The 17,876-nt window shown below is 35.8% G+C and overlaps 2 protein-coding genes across 6 annotated transcripts; one reads left to right on the top strand and one right to left on the bottom strand.

Annotated features, from left to right (window-relative positions):
• The first annotated feature begins 222 nt into the window (after positions 1-222).
• Positions 223-6,758, top strand: LOC113570527 (E3 ubiquitin/ISG15 ligase TRIM25). Of its 5 annotated transcripts, none has more exons than XM_035524433.2 (11): positions 225-969; positions 1,089-1,184; positions 2,431-2,664; positions 2,942-3,101; positions 3,188-3,322; positions 3,966-4,061; positions 4,316-4,435; positions 4,837-4,932; positions 5,362-5,496; positions 5,592-5,687; positions 6,283-6,758. In XM_035524433.2, the coding sequence occupies exons 1-10, from the start codon at positions 394-396 to the stop codon at positions 5,684-5,686; spliced, it is 1,743 nt and encodes a 580-aa protein (XP_035380326.1). In that variant the 5' UTR covers positions 225-393; the 3' UTR covers position 5,687; positions 6,283-6,758. The 5 variants fall into 5 exon arrangements, with proteins under 5 accessions (XP_081574179.1, XP_035380326.1, XP_081574180.1 ...); XM_035524434.2 differs by having other exon boundaries at positions 226-969; positions 5,383-5,496; XM_081718053.1 differs by lacking the exon at positions 4,316-4,435 and having other exon boundaries at positions 223-969.
• A 2,738-nt stretch (positions 6,759-9,496) lies between these two features.
• On the bottom strand, positions 9,497-13,637 carry serpinb1 (serpin peptidase inhibitor, clade B (ovalbumin), member 1). Its single transcript, XM_035524790.2, has 7 exons — positions 13,449-13,637; positions 12,332-12,507; positions 11,517-11,654; positions 11,094-11,211; positions 10,830-10,972; positions 10,411-10,578; positions 9,497-9,989 (listed from the first exon to the last, which is right to left on the bottom strand). The coding sequence occupies exons 2-7, from the start codon at positions 12,497-12,499 to the stop codon at positions 9,582-9,584; spliced, it is 1,143 nt and encodes a 380-aa protein (XP_035380683.1). The 5' UTR covers positions 12,500-12,507; positions 13,449-13,637; the 3' UTR covers positions 9,497-9,581.
• Between the last annotated feature and the right edge of the window lie 4,239 nt (positions 13,638-17,876).

Below are 17,876 nucleotides of genomic sequence, written 5' to 3' on the forward strand. Positions count from 1 at the left end.
AGAAATATGGAAAAAGTTTGGTGAGAACTAAAGCACACATTTATAAGGGTCCACTGTATCACACTTGATGACGTTGGATCCAGTCCAAAGGTCAAAATTCAGAGATTAGAATTTACTTACATTTTGTAAATATAAATAATTAAAAAAAAAATTTCTCTCTCTCTCAAACATGAAATTCTTCAATGTTGTCAAGACATGACCGTTCCTTTTCTTTCACTTTCACTCTCACACACACAATTTTAAATGCTGTAGTTTCCTGTTTCACTTATGTGTTGGTAAGTCATAAAGCTACCAGGAAGATTTTTTGAGGACTAAACGACTGGCACGCGGGCAACTTTCAGGAAATAGACAAAATCCTTTTTAGTTCACTGCTGGATTTGTTCTGAGAGTAAAATGGCAGAGTCTATTTTCAGAGATCAGGATCAATACAGCTGTTCAATATGTCTAGATCTAATGACGGATCCAGTGACAATTCCCTGTGGACACAGTTACTGTATGACCTGCATTAAAGACTACTGGGATAAGGACGACTACAGAAAAAACAACTGTCCTCAGTGCAGGCAGAGATTTCTTCCAAGGCCTGCTCTTAACAAAAATACAATACTTGCTGAAATAATGGAGAAACTGAGGAAGAATGATTTTCAGGTGTCTTCTAATGCTACAATGTTAGCTGAACTGGAATACATAGAATGTGATTTCTGCACTGGAAAAAAGGTCAGAGCTGTTAATTCATGTCTGGAGTGTCGAGCTTCCTACTGTGAAATGCATCTACAACCCCATTTTGACTTTCCTGCTCTTAAGAAACATAAGCTGGTGAATGCCACCAACATGCTATCATGTCCGAAACACGATAAGCTGTTGGAGGTGTTCTGTCGTACAGACCAAAATTGCATCTGTATGCTCTGTTTAATGGATGATCACAAGGGTCATGACACTGTTTCATCTGCAACTGAACGTGATGAGAAACAAGTAGGGTCCTGCCTTTTTTCTACTCTTATGAACTTGTTTAAGTGTACTTTTAAATTTTCAGAAATCCTTTTCCCCCCTTTATTTGTTCTTATTAAAAGATGTACTTGGTTTGTTAACAGATCAGACTACAGGCTGATAGAATCAAATTAGAGGAGAAACGCAAAGGGAAAGAACATGAGCTTCATGACCTGCAAAAGGACCAAAAGACTCGTATAGTACGTAATACAACCGTGGATAATTTAACTAAACAAAACAATTGTGTTTTAAAATCCTAGCTATGGTGGAAGCTAAATCTAAATGTTTTGAAATTCTAGAAATAGTTTAAGTAAAACAGGTACTAACAGTGTTCTGACACCAAACGCAACAAAACATAGGCATATTTAGATTTAAATTCTGTTATTTGTTGTTATTATTATTGTTCTTGGATCATAAATTAGTTATTACACCACTTAATTTTGAACCCCCATCTATATTTCTTCAGACTATTTTAAAAATATTTTTGATTTATGACTGACATAAGTATGCTTATATCTTGGTGTTTTAAAGACATGGTTTTAATCAAAATTTCAAATACTTGCTGTGATGATGGGGACCCATCACTGAAACAAGACCTGTGTGTCAGTTGGCTAGCAATCCAGATGTCAGTCAATTGTTTGTAAAGCAATTCCGCCATTGTTAAAGTGTTACGTGGCTATGACACTTGTAAATGTCACAACTGTTCAACTCAGGCAAATGACTAGAATTCTGTATGAAAGTACAGGTAATGTATGGGTTTTTTTTGTTTGTTTGTTTTTTTAAATTTGCAGTGGAATTAATGTAATTTACAAAGTGAAAGTAGCTAGTAAATAAAGAAAACTTACATCTGCCACTAAGTAACTTTCAAACTGCATGATGACATTTTTAACACACATTTGCCTCAACCAATGTTTAGTTAAACAGACACTGTATGTTGTTTTGTTGTCTATAAAAGAACTATATATAGTATAGTTAAAAAGTGTAATTTCAGCCATCTTGAACCTGGAACCACTTTGTGTGATATGTTTCTCAAATGTATTCTATTTTAAGAAACTTGTTGTAAAAATGGTATCACACACTTAATGTACTCTGAGACAAATTATGATTCTGGCAGTAGATTACACAGCTTGGAGTTAAAGGAGTTCAGAATCAACATACATATAGCTAAGCATGACTTTGCACTGGTGGATGACCTGGGTGTAACTTTGTATCATACAAAGGCCTCTGCTGCTGAAGTAACTATAAGCTTTAAACAGCAATAAAAATCAGTAACAAAAAGGTTTGGAACAAAGATGCAGAAATTGCTTACTGAGGCCCTAACAGTGTACTTTAATTTTGGTTTCAGAATGTTTCAGGAATCTATTCAGAATTTAGCATTAGGAAAATAAACTTCATATTATATTTGGGTGTATTGTTTTAATTTAGTGTGTGTCTGATTTTGTACAGGATGCTGCACAACAGGCAGTGGAGAGCACTACGAAAGCCTTTACTGCCACAGCTGACTTAATGAAAAAGAAATGCTCTGAGATTATAGAGAAGATCCAAGCTCAAGAGAAGGCTGACCTGGATCGACTTAATGGTCTTCAGGAACAGCTGGAACTTGAGATCGCTATTCTGAGGGGACACGAAGATGACCTGGACAAGCTTTTACAAACAGCGGATAACATTCACTTCCTTCAGGTGTATCATTGTCTCTGTTTGTATCAAATAAAATAACATTTTATTTATATAGTGCTTTTTACAACAGATGTTGTCACAAAGCAGCTTTACAAATGTCCAACTGCAAGCCCCCAGTGAGCAAGCCAAGGATGACAGCGGCAAGGAAAAACTCCCTAGAACATAAAGGAAGAAACCTTGAGAGGAACCAAGACAATGATAAGACTTCACAACAGTATGTATTAGGAAAACAATTATTAAAAACAATTAATAAAAAACAATTATTTTTTTCCCCTGGCAGAATTTTGAAAAGATGCCCACCTCTTCTGGAGCTGAAGACTTCCCCACTCACTCACTGGAGCCAGCTTTCTCTTTTGGGGATATCAGAAACATTTTATCTGAATTTAAAGACAGTCTGGAGGTTTTTTGCAAAAAGGAGGTAGAAAAAATATTAGAAAAAGGTAAGGTGACAATTACCAATAATAATGAACTCTTAAACTTTTCTCAAAGTGCATAATTCTGAATATAGTTTCTGTTTTTCTATTAGTCTCAAATGTAGCAACAACAGCCTCTCTATGCCATATCAAGACTGGGGATAGAGTTCGCGTGAAATCTTGTGTTAACACTCCAATATATAACTGGGGCTTACATGTCACACATAAGAGCATAGGTGTGGTAAAAGGTAACTTTCTTCCTCTTTTCATCTGCAGTTTATTTACAAATTGCTGTACTAACATAGTTTAAACAGAGGTAATTGTATGGTTTACCTTCTTATTTTATTTTTAAACTGGTCCTGTTCTCAGCTATGCATGGTGAGACTTTGATTGTTAGCTTTCCTGGGCATACAAAATGGACAGGAGTCCTTTCAGAAATGGAGTTAGTAACTAAGCCTGATGAATCAGGCAATTAACAGAACATCCATCAGTGCTGGATTCAATAGCAATAGCAAGTCCAATGTCTCTCTTCTCAGTCCAAGAGCTGAGCAATGTCCAACCTTGATCTGAAATTTGCACATTTGAAAATTCATGTTATTTCTGTTAAAACATTTTGTTTTGTAAAATTCCCTTGACTTTGTATAATAGGAACCTCAGATCAGAACTATACTATCAAGGTTGCAGACAGAGTCCGATTGAAGGCTACTGTTAATATGCCAAAATACAAATGGGGAGGGGTTTCTCGTGAAAGTTTGGGTGTGGTAAAGGGCAAGGACCTTTGTTGACTAATCAATAAAGCTGGTAAAATCTGCTTGTATATTTTAAACAGTGTACCACATTCTTATTTTAGTTCCAAGCAGTAAGTAATCAGTATATTTTGCTCCTGAACAGCTGTTGATGGGAAACAAGTAACGGTGGACTTTCCTGAGTGTTCTGGCTGGAGAGGCATAGTTCCAGAGATGGAAGTGGTGTCTTATGCTCCCTCAGGTAATACCTACATAACACTTACTTAAGAAGCCTGGGTGCATCAACATCTATAGTTTATTTAGATTTCATGTATGACAACAGTAGATTAGGTGGGTTAGCTTAGTAATAATAATAGATTTATAATCTAATAATAGATTCTTCAGGTTACACCAATATAATGCCAGTATTTTTTCAAAGGATGAAAATATTTCTAGTATTTATTAGAAGTGTAGTAAAATTTCATTTTCTTTCTTTTCATTGTTTTCCTGTCTAAGGTTCCTCATCTGCAAACTGCAGTTTTGACATTGGATGCAAAGTACGAGTGAAACCCTCAGTTGTAACTCCTAAATATCAATGGGGAGGTATCACTCACAAAAGTATTGGCATAGTTAAAGGCAAGGATCTGTTTAATTCAACAATATTGATTTTAGTAGCTTATACAAGGCTTTCTTTGTATTTTAAACAGGTCTGCAAACTGTGCCTCTAGTTTATGCATGTGTGATTGGCCTTTACTGCACATATAACATATATAGCATATAAAAACCAAAGTTTTTTTTTTGTTTAGTACTGAAAATAAAAAAAGTACTTAAAATAAATGAGACTACTACATTTATTTGTCAAGCAGAGGAATAAAAGACCATATTCTTAAACTATTGTAAACATATTGCTTCATATATCTCTTTTGACATTAGTGTTTGTGGACCATGAATGCACTAACCTTTATTAAAGGTATTAAAGATGTTCCAGGCTATCAGTTTGATGCTTTCAGTGTGATTGTTTCCTTCCCTCCGATCAGCTGTTGAAGAGGGCACTGTGTTTGTAGACTTCCCTGAATTCCATGCATGGAAGGGGGAGCTTTCAGAAATGGAGCTAATATCCAGCAAAGAGTCAGGTAGAGAACTGATTTACTATCACTTTGATTTAATATTTTTATACCTCCCTGATGGGGAGGTTAGAAAAAGCCAGTGAATCCCATTATTCATCAGTTCACAGTGCTTTTGAAGCTGTGTCTGTCAGATTTTAAAAGAAAGAAAGGCTTCCTTTGATCACTAAACACTTTAATACGTTTATGACTCATTAAACATGGCAAACAGAGCTAAAATAAAGTAGTAAGCCAAGAGAGGGTATTTTAGGCACAGTGCGAAGCAAAGTTTTTATAAGTGTACATATAGGATTTTACAGTGGCATTCAACCTGGCTGAGAATTTAGGACCAGAACTACATTCTGTTTTATAAGGAACAATTTAACACAGCCTCTTAAATGACATATCTGCTTGTAAAGATCAGATGTATTCTGATATCTGTTTTCTTTGAGGAAACAGTACTTCCTTACATCCTTACAGCATGCTTAGGTTCCAACATTCAGATTGGAGACAGAGTCCAAGTGAAGGCCACAGTGGATACCCCAAAACATGGATGGGGAGAGGTTTCTCGCAAGAGTGTTGGTGTGGTTACAGGCAAGGATGGATAATTCATATCTAAGTAATATCAGTTACACTAAATCTGTAAGAACTTAATATATAAATTGTGCCATCTTGTTCTGCCTCTCCAGCTATGAAAGGTGAAGATATAACTGTAAACTTTCCTGAGCAGAAACGCTGGCTTGGAGTACTTTCTGAAGTGGAGTTTGCTGCCAGTGCTAACTGAGGTGAGTTTGACTAATGTAATGACACCAAGGTTAATGGTTCTTTATTAATCTATTTATCTTTATTTATTTATCTGGTCTGAGGTTTGTGGACCCTCAGTCACATAGTAATATTTTATTTTAAAATAAATAAATAAATAAATAATTTATATATATATATATATATATATATATATATATATATATATATATATATATATATATATATATATATATATATATATATATATATATATAAATTTCAGGTGTCTTCAAAAAGATAGATAGATAGATAGATAGATAGATAGATAGATAGATAGATAGATAGATAGATAGATAGATAGATAGATATTCATTTATAACAGGAAAGATAAACTAATAAGCAATTTAAGAAATGTCAATCGTCTTACCTTACATGCTAAGAAAATGTACAGTCTTGCTTCTTTTTAAAGTAAATGTTGCTGTCTTTTTGCATGTATAAAGTTCAAGATATGCAACTTTAAATAACCATGTTACATGTTGGTTATGTACAGTGTTAATAAGAAATAATTTTTTACATTTTATATTTTTAATTTTTTTAAGTTTATATTCCATTTTTATTTTACTCCTTAAATCATAGTGGGACTGTGCAGAGAGCCCTTGGAAATAGATGTGGCTAGCAAAATGAAGTCAGAAAAATAAGTCAGAAATTACAGCATGAATCTCAGCAAGACAAGGAGTGGATCATTTGAAGTAAAGCTTTCAAATTGTGTATAAGCTGACTGAAATCATTGGACTGATGTTTAGATGTTTAATATTGCTGAGACATTTTGAGAATCATGTACATGTGTGTAAATCAATTGAATTTGAAATCTTTGTCTAAGGTGTGTATGTGTACTCATTAACTTTCAATACTCAGTATTGTTTGTAATGTCAAATGTCATGAATTTTAAAAATGACTTTAAATTTCAAATATAAATGCTGTGCCTGTTGTAAATGATAATGGTTTTTTTTAACTCCAATAATGCTCGAGTGATGTACACATCTAATAAAATTCCAATTGCATAGTATATTTCACTGGAATCTTGTATACCTTAAATTTAAAAAAAAAAATAAATTCAGACCTTTACTTGTTGGATTTGATTTTAAATGTATAAAATTACAATTTACACCTATTTAAACCCATCAATCTACACTTAATCACCCATAATGAGGTAAAAAATATATTTTAGAGAGTTTTAAAGAAAAAAAATTAAAATCAAAAACTTAAATTATAAATGCCACAATAACAATTTTCAGGACTGATCAGATACTGATATCCTGGATTTGAAGATATCAGTATTATTTTTCCATTTTAAACTACTGTGGAATGGTGATTAAGTTGTTTGGGTGATTCAGTTGCTTCAGTTGTTTCTTTGTATGTGTGTGTGTGTGTGTGTGTGTTATGCTATAATTCTACAGATATCATGCATGGATGTGACATAACATTTTTGATGGGCAAATCAGAGGAAGCAACAGCAATCCAATCTGAAGGCATGTTAGTTTAAAACGTACATGCATATATATATATATATATATATATATATATATATATATATATATATATATATATATATATATATATATATATATATATATATATATATATATATATATATAAATATATATAAATATATATATATATATTATATATATATACTATATATATATATATATATATATATATATATATATATATATATATATATTATATATATATATATATTCATTCTGTAGAGTGACTTCAGAACAACAAGCAATATGTCTGGAAAACAGGTATTGCACATCACTATGGTGAAACATGGAGGTGGTAGCGTCATGCCATGGGGATGTTTCTCAGCACCAGGGAGGCTGCTAGCAACTGAGAGAGGGATGAATCTAACCAAATGCAGGAACAAATACATGAACATCTTTGAGCGCACCCACATGCTACAGGTTGCACACAGACTAACCCCTGTATTTTGGGGGGAGGTCTATGAGGTAATAAAAAAGTGTTTGCAGGCACAAAGGTTTAAACACTGAAATAGAAATATTAATAATATAAAAAGAGATTCTGTATTTCTTATGAAGTGATCTGTGTATGGAGTGGAGGACTATACAGGCCACTCCAAAGGCCCCAGCAGACCCTGGTGCAGCAGACCACAAGGCCACTGAGCAAGTGTGAAATTGGTTGTTCTGGATCATTCCTGTAGTAGACATAAAGCATACAACTTTATCAGCACTGGAGGGTCGCATGCTTTGAGGTACCTGTCATACCACCTGACCCCCTAACACATACATTACCCAGCAGACTGTTCGTCACCCAGCCAACGACTCAGCCAATCAGGGACGTTCAGTCAGATTGTTGTCACCGGAATATTGAATTCACTTGTGTGTTCAGAGGATTTTGTTTCAATCCTGTCTCAAGATCTCATACATTGCAAAGTATTGCCTCTAGAGTCTCTAAGCATACCAAGCGTTATTTTCTTTGATTATCTTCCTGATACCTTGATTTTGTATTTCTCGTTGCCAATTTTTGCCTGCCCCGTTTTTTGGAATTACTGCCTGGTTTTGGATTGCTCTTCTGGTTTTGACACAGACTGTTCTATCTCTAGCATTTGGATTCCCCTTTACTTTGCTCTTTTGGTTTTGGCCCTGGTTTGTTCCGCTACCACTGAGTTGCATACTAATAAAGCTCCTGATTTATATTGCCCAGCATCTGATTCTGCCTGGCCCGTCAAAGTACCACGTGCTGCAAGGTGCCACGTGGTGTGGGATGAGCACTGGGTTGTAATGTTGTCAAAATTCACCTTGCAGAATAATTGATTTCAATTTGCATATATTGAATAATGTATGGTATGGATATACTGACAGAGATTTCTAACACTAGTATATAAAAGAAGATGGGGGGGAATTACATAATCACCCCTGAAAAACTGTTTTTGTGTACTATCAGACATTCTCCAGAGGGTGTCTCAATAATATTTGGTGTAACATTGAACTGCAATAAAGAACGGGACTAGCTATTCTCTTCAACTAATTCTCAAGTTTGCATATTTATTTTTGAATGAATTAGAAATTATTGCATCAGCAATTATTGCATTTGGAGGGATTTAGGAATCACATCTAGATTATAGTAGGTTGTAAGACTTTTTTGTTAGTGTTATATAACAGTTAGATAACCTAGAGGGTTTAAAATTCCAGAATAGGATGAAGCTTTCTTTCTTTTCTGATCTTTTCTTTGGTGCTGTCTACAGTTCCTTTCCCAAGTGTTATACTACATCATTTCTTTTGTATTACCACTTTGAATAGTATTTGGTCTGGGTTATGTATACCGTAGTAGTCCTGTTGTCTGCAAGTCTGGTCTTTATGTTTAATGTCTTTATGAAGTTTTGTATTTGTATGTATACTGCGGCACATAGCAGCTAGTGTAATAAAATTGGGTTTTCTCTATATCTGCAGCATCAGTTAGGTTCATTTCACATCACATCCAGCATCACTACTGTCTCTGCTCCTCCCCTTTACAAATGAGCATACACCCCCAGCAGGGAAATAACAGCAAATAAAGTGAATGAAGCTTAAGGAAGTGAAACCTGTTTGCACAGCAGATAAAAAGCCCTCTCTCTGAAACATCCAATTTCTCTGAAACTTTGCATACTACTCTTCAATTTTTACATCTCTTTATACATATTATTTACACTTGTATGTGTCCATTTGGAAAACAGTCACTGTTCAGATCTCATTTCCTGTATGAAAAGCAATATTTTGTAATTGTTACAATTGTTACAGCTTTTTGATACCAATATAAAAGGCATTCTTCAAAACAAGAATGAACATAAAGTGAAAGAGTGAATTTTTATTAATACAAATACTTTAAACAAGCATTCATTGAATAATAACAAAAGGTTATACACCATATCACTAGGCTGGGCCCGTGAACTTGCCAAAAAAGAGAATGCTCTTGGTGGTGTTGTGTCTGATGAAGAACAGAAAGGGGTGGTCTGCCTTGAAGTTCTCCTCTCTGAACATGCAGAAACTCACAATGCCTGCTGTGGCTGCAGCTGCCTCTGTGCCTTCCTCATTCACCTCCACAAAGGCTTTGTGGGCCACTGCAGACAGAAAAAGACCCGCAGTGCTGCTCATGCCTGTCAGATCTGCAGAATTGCACTGGAACAAAGAGACCATGCCCATCTTAGTTAACGTGTTCTTCAGAGAACTTTCCTCCTCCAGCTTGAATTTTGGGAGGTGGACATTAATGTCTGTCCCTGCGTCCATGTTGGCTGGATTGGTCCATTCGAGCAGCTTATCCACTGTCAGTTCACTCTCCAGCTGTTAAGAAACATAAATATGGTTACAGTCAAGAACTACTGACATTATAATGGTACAATTCTAGTATTAGAAAAATGTTTTATGCATTTAAGGCACTGAAACAAGTGTTGACAGGATCTTGGAAGAGGACACAGAGGATGGCTGTGTACAGATAAGCTACCAAAGAGAGTACAAATTGTCAGTATTACACTTCAGTCTGTTGGGCAGATCACATGCCCCACCCACATCCCTGCAAGTGCTTCGCTGTTTGTAACCTGATTACTAACAACCAGCAGTATACAATTTATTGAGAATTACAGAGGTCTTGCATGCTGATCTTATGAACCAAAATCATAGGATATTACCCAGTGAGAGCTACTTGTAAATGACTACTTTTATGATGAAATTGGGATAGTAAATTACTGAAGTAGTTTGTGCAGACCTTCTGCAGTGGGTCAGAACCATCCCCAGCCTCCTCAGGGAGAAGCACCAGCATGCTCAGTTCCTCCTGCACATACGGCAACTCCAGAACCCGCAGGCGGTACTCAGGGATGTAGTTGAAGGGGAACTTCTTTTTCTGATACATCATCTCTACAGGTCTCTTCTCATTCTACATATCCCAGACACAGATTAGTGTAATAAAGACAGCTGGTGTATAATTCCAATTAGGAGAGATAGTGATTGTTTTTTTGTTTTTTTTTTAGATTACATAAATTATTTGCACTTATGTAACAAACATTAATTATATTCAGTAAATCTTCTGATTGCTCTCCATTATTTAAGATGACTCTGGAAACTTTAGCTTTGTCTATGCAGCTGTAATACTGGTGCTATTAGGTGTCTGTTTTATGTAAGCCCCACCTTATTTATCTGAAAGGGCATTTCTGTGGTGTCTTGAGCATTAAATCTTTGCAACCAATTGCCTTTAAAGTAGATAGCATTCACAAGGGCAAGACGTGTCATTCCAGTGACCATCCCTGGCTTCAGAAGATCTTTGATTTTACCTGCGAAACAAGACAAGGGCAAAATTTGACCCAAGTAAGGTCTGGTGCACATGCCTTTTGTATGGCGTGCTTCTTATTTTTTGAGAAGTGATGTATATGGCTAAAAGGGTTCTGCAATTACTCTCAGTCTGCTCTTCTACCCAGTGGTTGATGAGCTGCCGTGACTCCTCTGATGATCCAATGAAGTCAACTGCCTGCAGCTCAGCTTGATAGAACTTCTGAGTGGAGTCCAAAAAGTCCTGCAACAAATTACACCACACACTGAGGACACACATTTCACATGCCTAAAGAACATTACACCACATGAGTAAAAATATCTGCACTTTTATACATTCTGCAGATATATAGGAGTACACATCTGAGCACTTTATTTAAGTTCTAACTACATAAATATGCAATATATAACCTGAAACCCATAGCAATTGCTATTACACCAATAAGCCTTCGGGATATATGACATTCATTTAAAGAATAATCATAGATTCTGATCATGATTTGTGGAAGAAAGCAAATTTAAATGAAAAAAGGCATGCAACAGGCTTACATGTAAGAAACTAAAGGTTTTCTCTCCAAAGAGTCTGTTGGCCAGCCTGAGGATGTAGGAGGCTTTAGGACTGTTGATGGAAGAGTTGAGAGCTTTGAAATGGGTGTGAACATCAGGGACAGAACTGAAGGACATGACCTGCAAACAGCAACAGAATCATAAACATTCCTCCGTTTATACACATTAGCTTCAAACATAAAACTGGTGTAAGCAATTTTAACCATCTTGTCAACTGCCATTGGACTTCCCTTCAATCCCACTTCCTTCAGCCAACGTTTTACCAAAGCCATCCACCACAAAAAACATGTTTAACCCACCCTTCAACATGCTATATGTGCAAAATATTTGACAAGGAAAAAACCTGTTTTAGTTACTGATTACAGAACCAAGAGTAGTCACAGAAGTGGGGCATTTGTTTTAGTGATAGCCATCATTATATAAAAACAGTTTAGCTGTTCTTCTTAAAATAATTGCTTACATCACCTTTGAGCAGTCACAAATTCATTGGAATGTTTACAAGGCATTGACAAAGAATGCTATTTTAAGGCTGGTTTTCTTACATGTTTAACATCTTTCAAGAAAATGTGTCTAACAGCACACACATAGTTCACACAGTGTATCGATAGGTGCGGCCCTCTGTCAAGATCCCTGGGCTTGCCCTGACAATGTTAACATTGCTTAAGTCTAAAGTTCATTGTTATGTTATAAATATGACAAAGAATTTAGATATGGATCTACATGCTTCCTATTGAGCTGTCTAAACCATGGTCTGCATGTTTCTGAGATTAACATTATCCTAGTGCAACATCTATTACCTTAGCCATTTCTTCAGCAGTGTTCCCTCGTGCACCTAGGTAGACCATACTAAGTGCTGCGCTGATACTCAGCGGTGAGAAGAAGATGTTTCCACTAGGTTTGTCCTTATTCAAAGCGTGGTACAAGTCCAGAGCGAAGGTGTTGTTAGCGTGACTCAGATTGTCCATGGTTGATACTGATCAATTATAAATTTAATAAACAAAAATGATTAATTAGATGATGTGACGTCTGTATGCAGTACCTAGATACTAGATCAAAATCTGTTTACTGTGATTCTATAACAATGAAACTTAACTTTTGCATGATCCAAACAACAGTTCATACATCACGAGGTGACTGCAAGGACAGCAACTTCAGTGCAAGATGCAAAAAACATTTGCCCACAACTCCTGTGTACACGTAGGCCTATGACTTAAATAATGATAATTTGGTACACCTACTCTCTAGCTGTGCACTTGTCTATGTTTTTGTTAATTTATATGTTCTCAGAACTTGATTTTTTTTGTTCGTTTCTATGTTGTTGATCATAAACAAGACAATTGGGTTTTTTTGTTTTTTTTTTCTGCACAGCTTTGCTATGGTTCCAGTAGCTTCTTTTATGAAGGATGTGTTTTGAAAACTGGGCAGGTAATACTTGGATGTTTTGGGTATGTGGATAAATGCATATCACTATGCTGTATTCATAAGTACTCGCATAAACAGCGTTAAACATTTATTTACAGTTTAAAGGCAGGCTAAGTTATAATTCAGTGTATTTTCCACAGGTTCTTCTGACTGGAAGGCCGCATAATTTTTTTTCATAACTGTTAAGTAACAGGGCATCGGATATCACATTTGAAAAATCACCTTTTTATTACTTTTTAAACGTTGTTTCTAAGCTTTCACTTAAGCTACTAGCAGCTGTGATCTCACGAATAAAGCAAAATGTTCAAAATCAAACAACACCTTTCATACATAAAAATACAGATAAAATATAACAAAAATACAGCTCTACGTTTCGAGGAAAATGTAGTGTACGCACATCGTTTACCAATGGTACAGTGTAAATCAACTTTATTAAAAAACATGTTTTATACTAAAACATTGATCTAAAGAAAATGCATAACCGAATCATACCTATAAACGACGTTCGCACTGCGATCGGCTTCCGCTCTTCCTGGTGGGTGGTGGACAGTGAATATGAACGGCCGCTTTAAAGCCAAAGCGCGTCACTTCATGTCAGAGTGGTAAAGGGGTTCACTTCTGAACCAATAAACTCCGCGTGACTAACTGAATAGCCAACCAACGTTGTGGAGGTTAAAGTCAGCTAACATACGTCGTCATTTTTTTAAAAAATATGAATTTACTTACGGGGCGTTTTAACTAAAATCCTCCTCATGTAAGATGACTAAGCGAAAGTTTAAAATAAAAACCATTGGTGACTTTTAAGTAGGTCTGCACGCTACATTTTTTTCTCTCTGACTGCTGCTTAGCGCGGATTTAAGAGGGGTGAGGGCGAAGCTAACCGGCTTCATTTAAACGATAAAGAGCTAGAATAACTGATAGTACGACGCGGGTTACAACTTGATTAACCAGTTGAGTCAGGTTTTCCTAATCAAATCCTGTGCGCGTTTAGGCGTATCTCAGTCAAACTATCATAAAATGTTGTGCAATTAAGTGAGCCAGGTGTATATTTCACATCTAAACAGCAAACCATCATGAATTGCTTTGAATAGCCGAATACAAATCCATAATCAGAATAGTAATGCTGCAGTGGCTCGTGAAAATGGGTGACCTAACAAACACTGTTTTCCAATTTATATAAAGCAACTCTTGAAGTGAAATTATAAGCAACAAATTGTTCTGCAATCCCACTAAAGTGAAACTATTACACAAATATTGCAGAAGCATCCCAACCAACAGAGAACTCATTTAAATTTAAATCTTTATCGTTTTTCTTTCAAATCCAAACTTCTCAATGATTTACAATCCCGCATTAAGTACTTGGTGAAATCGATTCGGAAGTCCAGGATGTAATTCTGGATGTGGGATCATCATGTACTGCTTGGAGGCATATCTTAACAATGCAGCCTATCAGGTTGACCTATAATTCAGATATGAGAGACACATACAAATACGTTTTTTTCTTTTGTTAAAATGCAGAACCATGTACAATGGTGGTAAACAATTATTTCAAGCTCTACATGGTGTATCTACGTGGTTGTATAAATTTGACTTCCTGAAAACTTGAGCGGACCCAGACCTTTTTGGTTCAGTGCAGGTAATCAGGCACATGTGCTCATATGCTCATATGTGTGTGTAAAGAAAACATTTTAAAAAAATCATAGTTTGCTGTATCTAAGTTTTGTTTGAGTTCTGTTTGTTGCTAGTAGGTGTTTTATTAAGTGTTCATAGACTACCTGAAGATCAATTTATATGCACTTATTTCGTATTAATATAGTAGGTATCATGCTCTCATAAATATCTCTTTATTGGGATGTTTTCAGACTATTACAGAAATTGCAACAGGAAATCCTAATAAAGACTGACATCTGATTATCAAAACACAACTATAACTGTTTAAGATATAATGTGCTGTGTCAGCTACTTCTGCCAGCTACTTCTGATACTGAATTTTTGCTTAGTAGTTATGCATTGTTGTAGGTAGGTGCCAGTTACAAGGTATAGTGAAACAATATAGATACTCTGTAGTACAGTAAGAGCTGTACTTCTGTGAGAGGCACTGGCAATGTAATCATCTTTTTTTTTCTCAATTGCTTAGACATAACTTATGAAAGAGAATTCAAACTACTCACACTTTATCCAAACTATTCACATTTTATCCAAATTATTCACACTTTCTCCTTTTTCTGAATCAAGACATTTCAGCCCCCAGAATACACGAAGAATGCACTATCATCAAATACATTGTTCTCATGAGACACCTGTTTCTTCGATGTACTTATCCATGTATATCTGATCCTCCACATATTAAACTGATTCTGTGATGACAAACTGGTGAAAGGGTATAAATATTGTGTTATATTACATTACTATACTGTGCTGTAACATGGTGTTATTCTGTGACTTTATATATATTTTTTATTCTTCACTAAATAATAATTTGTTTCTGCACTCGCTTCTCTAAAGGCAGGAGCTAACTGTTAATGCATAATATAGTTTTAAATATTTTTGGCACCACTTCCCTTAAAAAAGATGTCCACTATTTGGTATACATACTTATTAGATTGAAGCTCTAACTTATAGGATACCTTAGACTGCATAAGTGATGTATGACTCATTGAATTCAATTATTCAATTTAGTCAATATAATATATTATATTAAAAAATACTTTTCTCAAATATAAAGTTGCAGTCAGTTCAGTTTAATTCAGCAATTACAAAGCAGCTTTAAAAAAATCTAGATCGAGACCTCTAATTAGCAAGCCAATGGAAACAATAGGGTAGAAAACTCACTTGAAATGATAGGGGGAAGAAACTTTGAAAGGGGCCAGATTACCATTCTTAGGACATGCTGAGTAGTGAGCTTTGATTTGAAGATTATATTTTAATTGACTCTCTGATCATCCTGAGAATAACCAACTGCCAGATTAAAACACTAAAACATGGTATGAGTTCACATGTGTAGAAATACAACCAATGGTAATGTCTGCACATCAGGACTGGGAAATAGGATCATGTCAGATATGCCCAGAGAATAGAGGAACCAAGGCAAGGGAAGTGCATGTTTATAACTTAAACTAAGATGTAAGCATGTAAGCAGTGAAAAGTATGTCCAGTTGACTATAAAGTATAAAATAATCAGTGGAACATTAACCAGCTAGCTCTTCATGTAAGAACATAGATTAAGCCGGCCAGCCAGCCGGCCAGCTAGTCTGTCACCACTACAGGCTTGCAACTGTATTACACACTGACTACTTACAAGTCAAAGTAAGGCCAAAATAAATTTTCGTTCAGAAAGATAAATGTCTGTTATGTTGTTACATAGTACATGTACACTAGCTAAAATAGATAGATAGCATTGTAAACTGTATTTAAATCTTAGTTTAAATGTTGCTGTATTCCTGGATATAGATGTATGATCAAAATATACAAAATAAAAATAAGAAATGAAAAATCTCAGGAAAAAGAAAGAATCTTCATAAGAAAGGGAATGTATTGGAATGTGCTGTACATTGTATTAATGATAAAATTTCAAAATAAGCATTCATTTATTATAACGAAAAGTTATACACCACATCGCTAAGATGGCCCTCTGAGCCTGCCAAAGAGGAGGATGTGGGGATGATGAAGAACAGAAAGGGGTGGTCTGCCTTGAAGTTCTCCTCTCTGAACATGCAGAAACTCACACTGCCTGTTGTGGCTGCAGCTGCTTCTGTGCCTTCCTCATTCACCTCCACGAAGGCTTTGTGGGCCACTGCAGACAGAAAAAGAACCACAGTGCTGCAGAACCACACTGGAACAAAGTGATCATGGCCATCTAGATCAACATGTTCTGAGAACTTGGATGAATTAGAATCTAATCCATGCAATCTTCTCACCAATGTCTCCTTCCTTCTCAGTCCGCCCCCTCCAATTCCCCCTCCAAGTCCAGAGGATTTTGCCACCTTCTTTAAGAAAGTTGCCAGGATCCATCAGTCTTTTTCTTCATGTCTACATTCCTTTCTTGATTCTTGAGCTTGCTGTCTATAACCGGTTATCTCTCTTCTTCACACAGAACCAGCTCCAAGACCCTAATCAGTTTGTCTTAAATACAGTGCACTCTACCAAAACTGCCTAACTTTCAGTAATAGAGAAGCACAATGTGGCTAGATCAGCAAAACCGTTATCAGCACTGATTTTTCTAGACCTATCTCTTGCTTTTGACAAGGTTCTCCTGTCAGTCCTTACCAAAGAATCACCGGCTCAGCATGGAAATGGTTCAAGTCCTACCTCAGCGGATGCTCTTATCAGGTAGGAGGGAATCCACATCCTATCCACCGGTGTCTCTCTTCAATTTTCTCTCTACACTTGATCCCTTCATGATATTTCCTCCTATGGATTCTCCTACTATTGCTAAGCTGCTGATACATAACTAAACCTGTCCTTTCCACCTTCTGACATGCAGATTTCCAAACAAATATACCTTGGTATATTTGTTGATGACTAGCTGTCATTCTCAGATAATTTCACATTTGACTTGGTCATGCAGATTTCTCAATATGTGATGAGCTATGAGATCACATTAGAATCAAAGTTAGACTACAGTTTTTCTCTGTTTAATTACTGAATAGCTTTTAAAAACACATACAATGACCATTAATATAAGTAAAACCAGTACAGCAACTCAGAAGAGTCAAAAGAGGATATCTTCTGTGAGTGTGCAGAAAAGACTCATGTGTGTACTTTCTAAATACTTGAGTAGCTCTTATACCACACCTACATGCATTCCAACAACTAACAATATAAAAGCCAAAGACTCCTAGTATGCAACCCAGTGGAAGCTACTACTACTGAGCTGGCTGACAGCTGTAGAATGTGTGGTAGACTCACAGGTTATAAAAC

The sequence above is a fragment of the Electrophorus electricus genome, chromosome 7, assembly GCF_041902795.1.
Source record: "Electrophorus electricus isolate QZ-2024a chromosome 7, ASM4190279v1, whole genome shotgun sequence".
Classification (NCBI taxonomy): domain Eukaryota; kingdom Metazoa; phylum Chordata; class Actinopteri; order Gymnotiformes; family Gymnotidae; genus Electrophorus; species Electrophorus electricus.

What these genes read in the sequence shown, in the direction of transcription:
- LOC113570527 (XM_035524433.2), top strand. Translation starts at nt 394, where the DNA reads ATGGCAGAGTCTATTTTCAGAGATCAGGATCAATACAGCTGTTCAATA. An exon ending in ATAACATTCACTTCCTTCAG is followed by an intron (nt 2,665 to 2,941) that starts GTGTATCATTGT and finishes TTCCCCTGGCAG; the next exon opens with AATTTTGAAAAGATGCCCAC. An exon ending in GAGCATAGGTGTGGTAAAAG is followed by an intron (nt 3,323 to 3,965) that starts GTAACTTTCTTC and finishes GCTCCTGAACAG; the next exon opens with CTGTTGATGGGAAACAAGTA.
- serpinb1 (XM_035524790.2), bottom strand. Translation starts at nt 12,499, where the DNA reads ATGGACAATCTGAGTCACGCTAACAACACCTTCGCTCTGGACTTGTAC. An exon ending in GGTAGAAGAGCAGACTGAGA is followed by an intron (nt 10,973 to 11,093) that starts GTAATTGCAGAA and finishes CTTGTTTCGCAG; the next exon opens with GTAAAATCAAAGATCTTCTG. An exon ending in GTTCTGACCCACTGCAGAAG is followed by an intron (nt 9,990 to 10,410) that starts GTCTGCACAAAC and finishes GTTTCTTAACAG; the next exon opens with CTGGAGAGTGAACTGACAGT.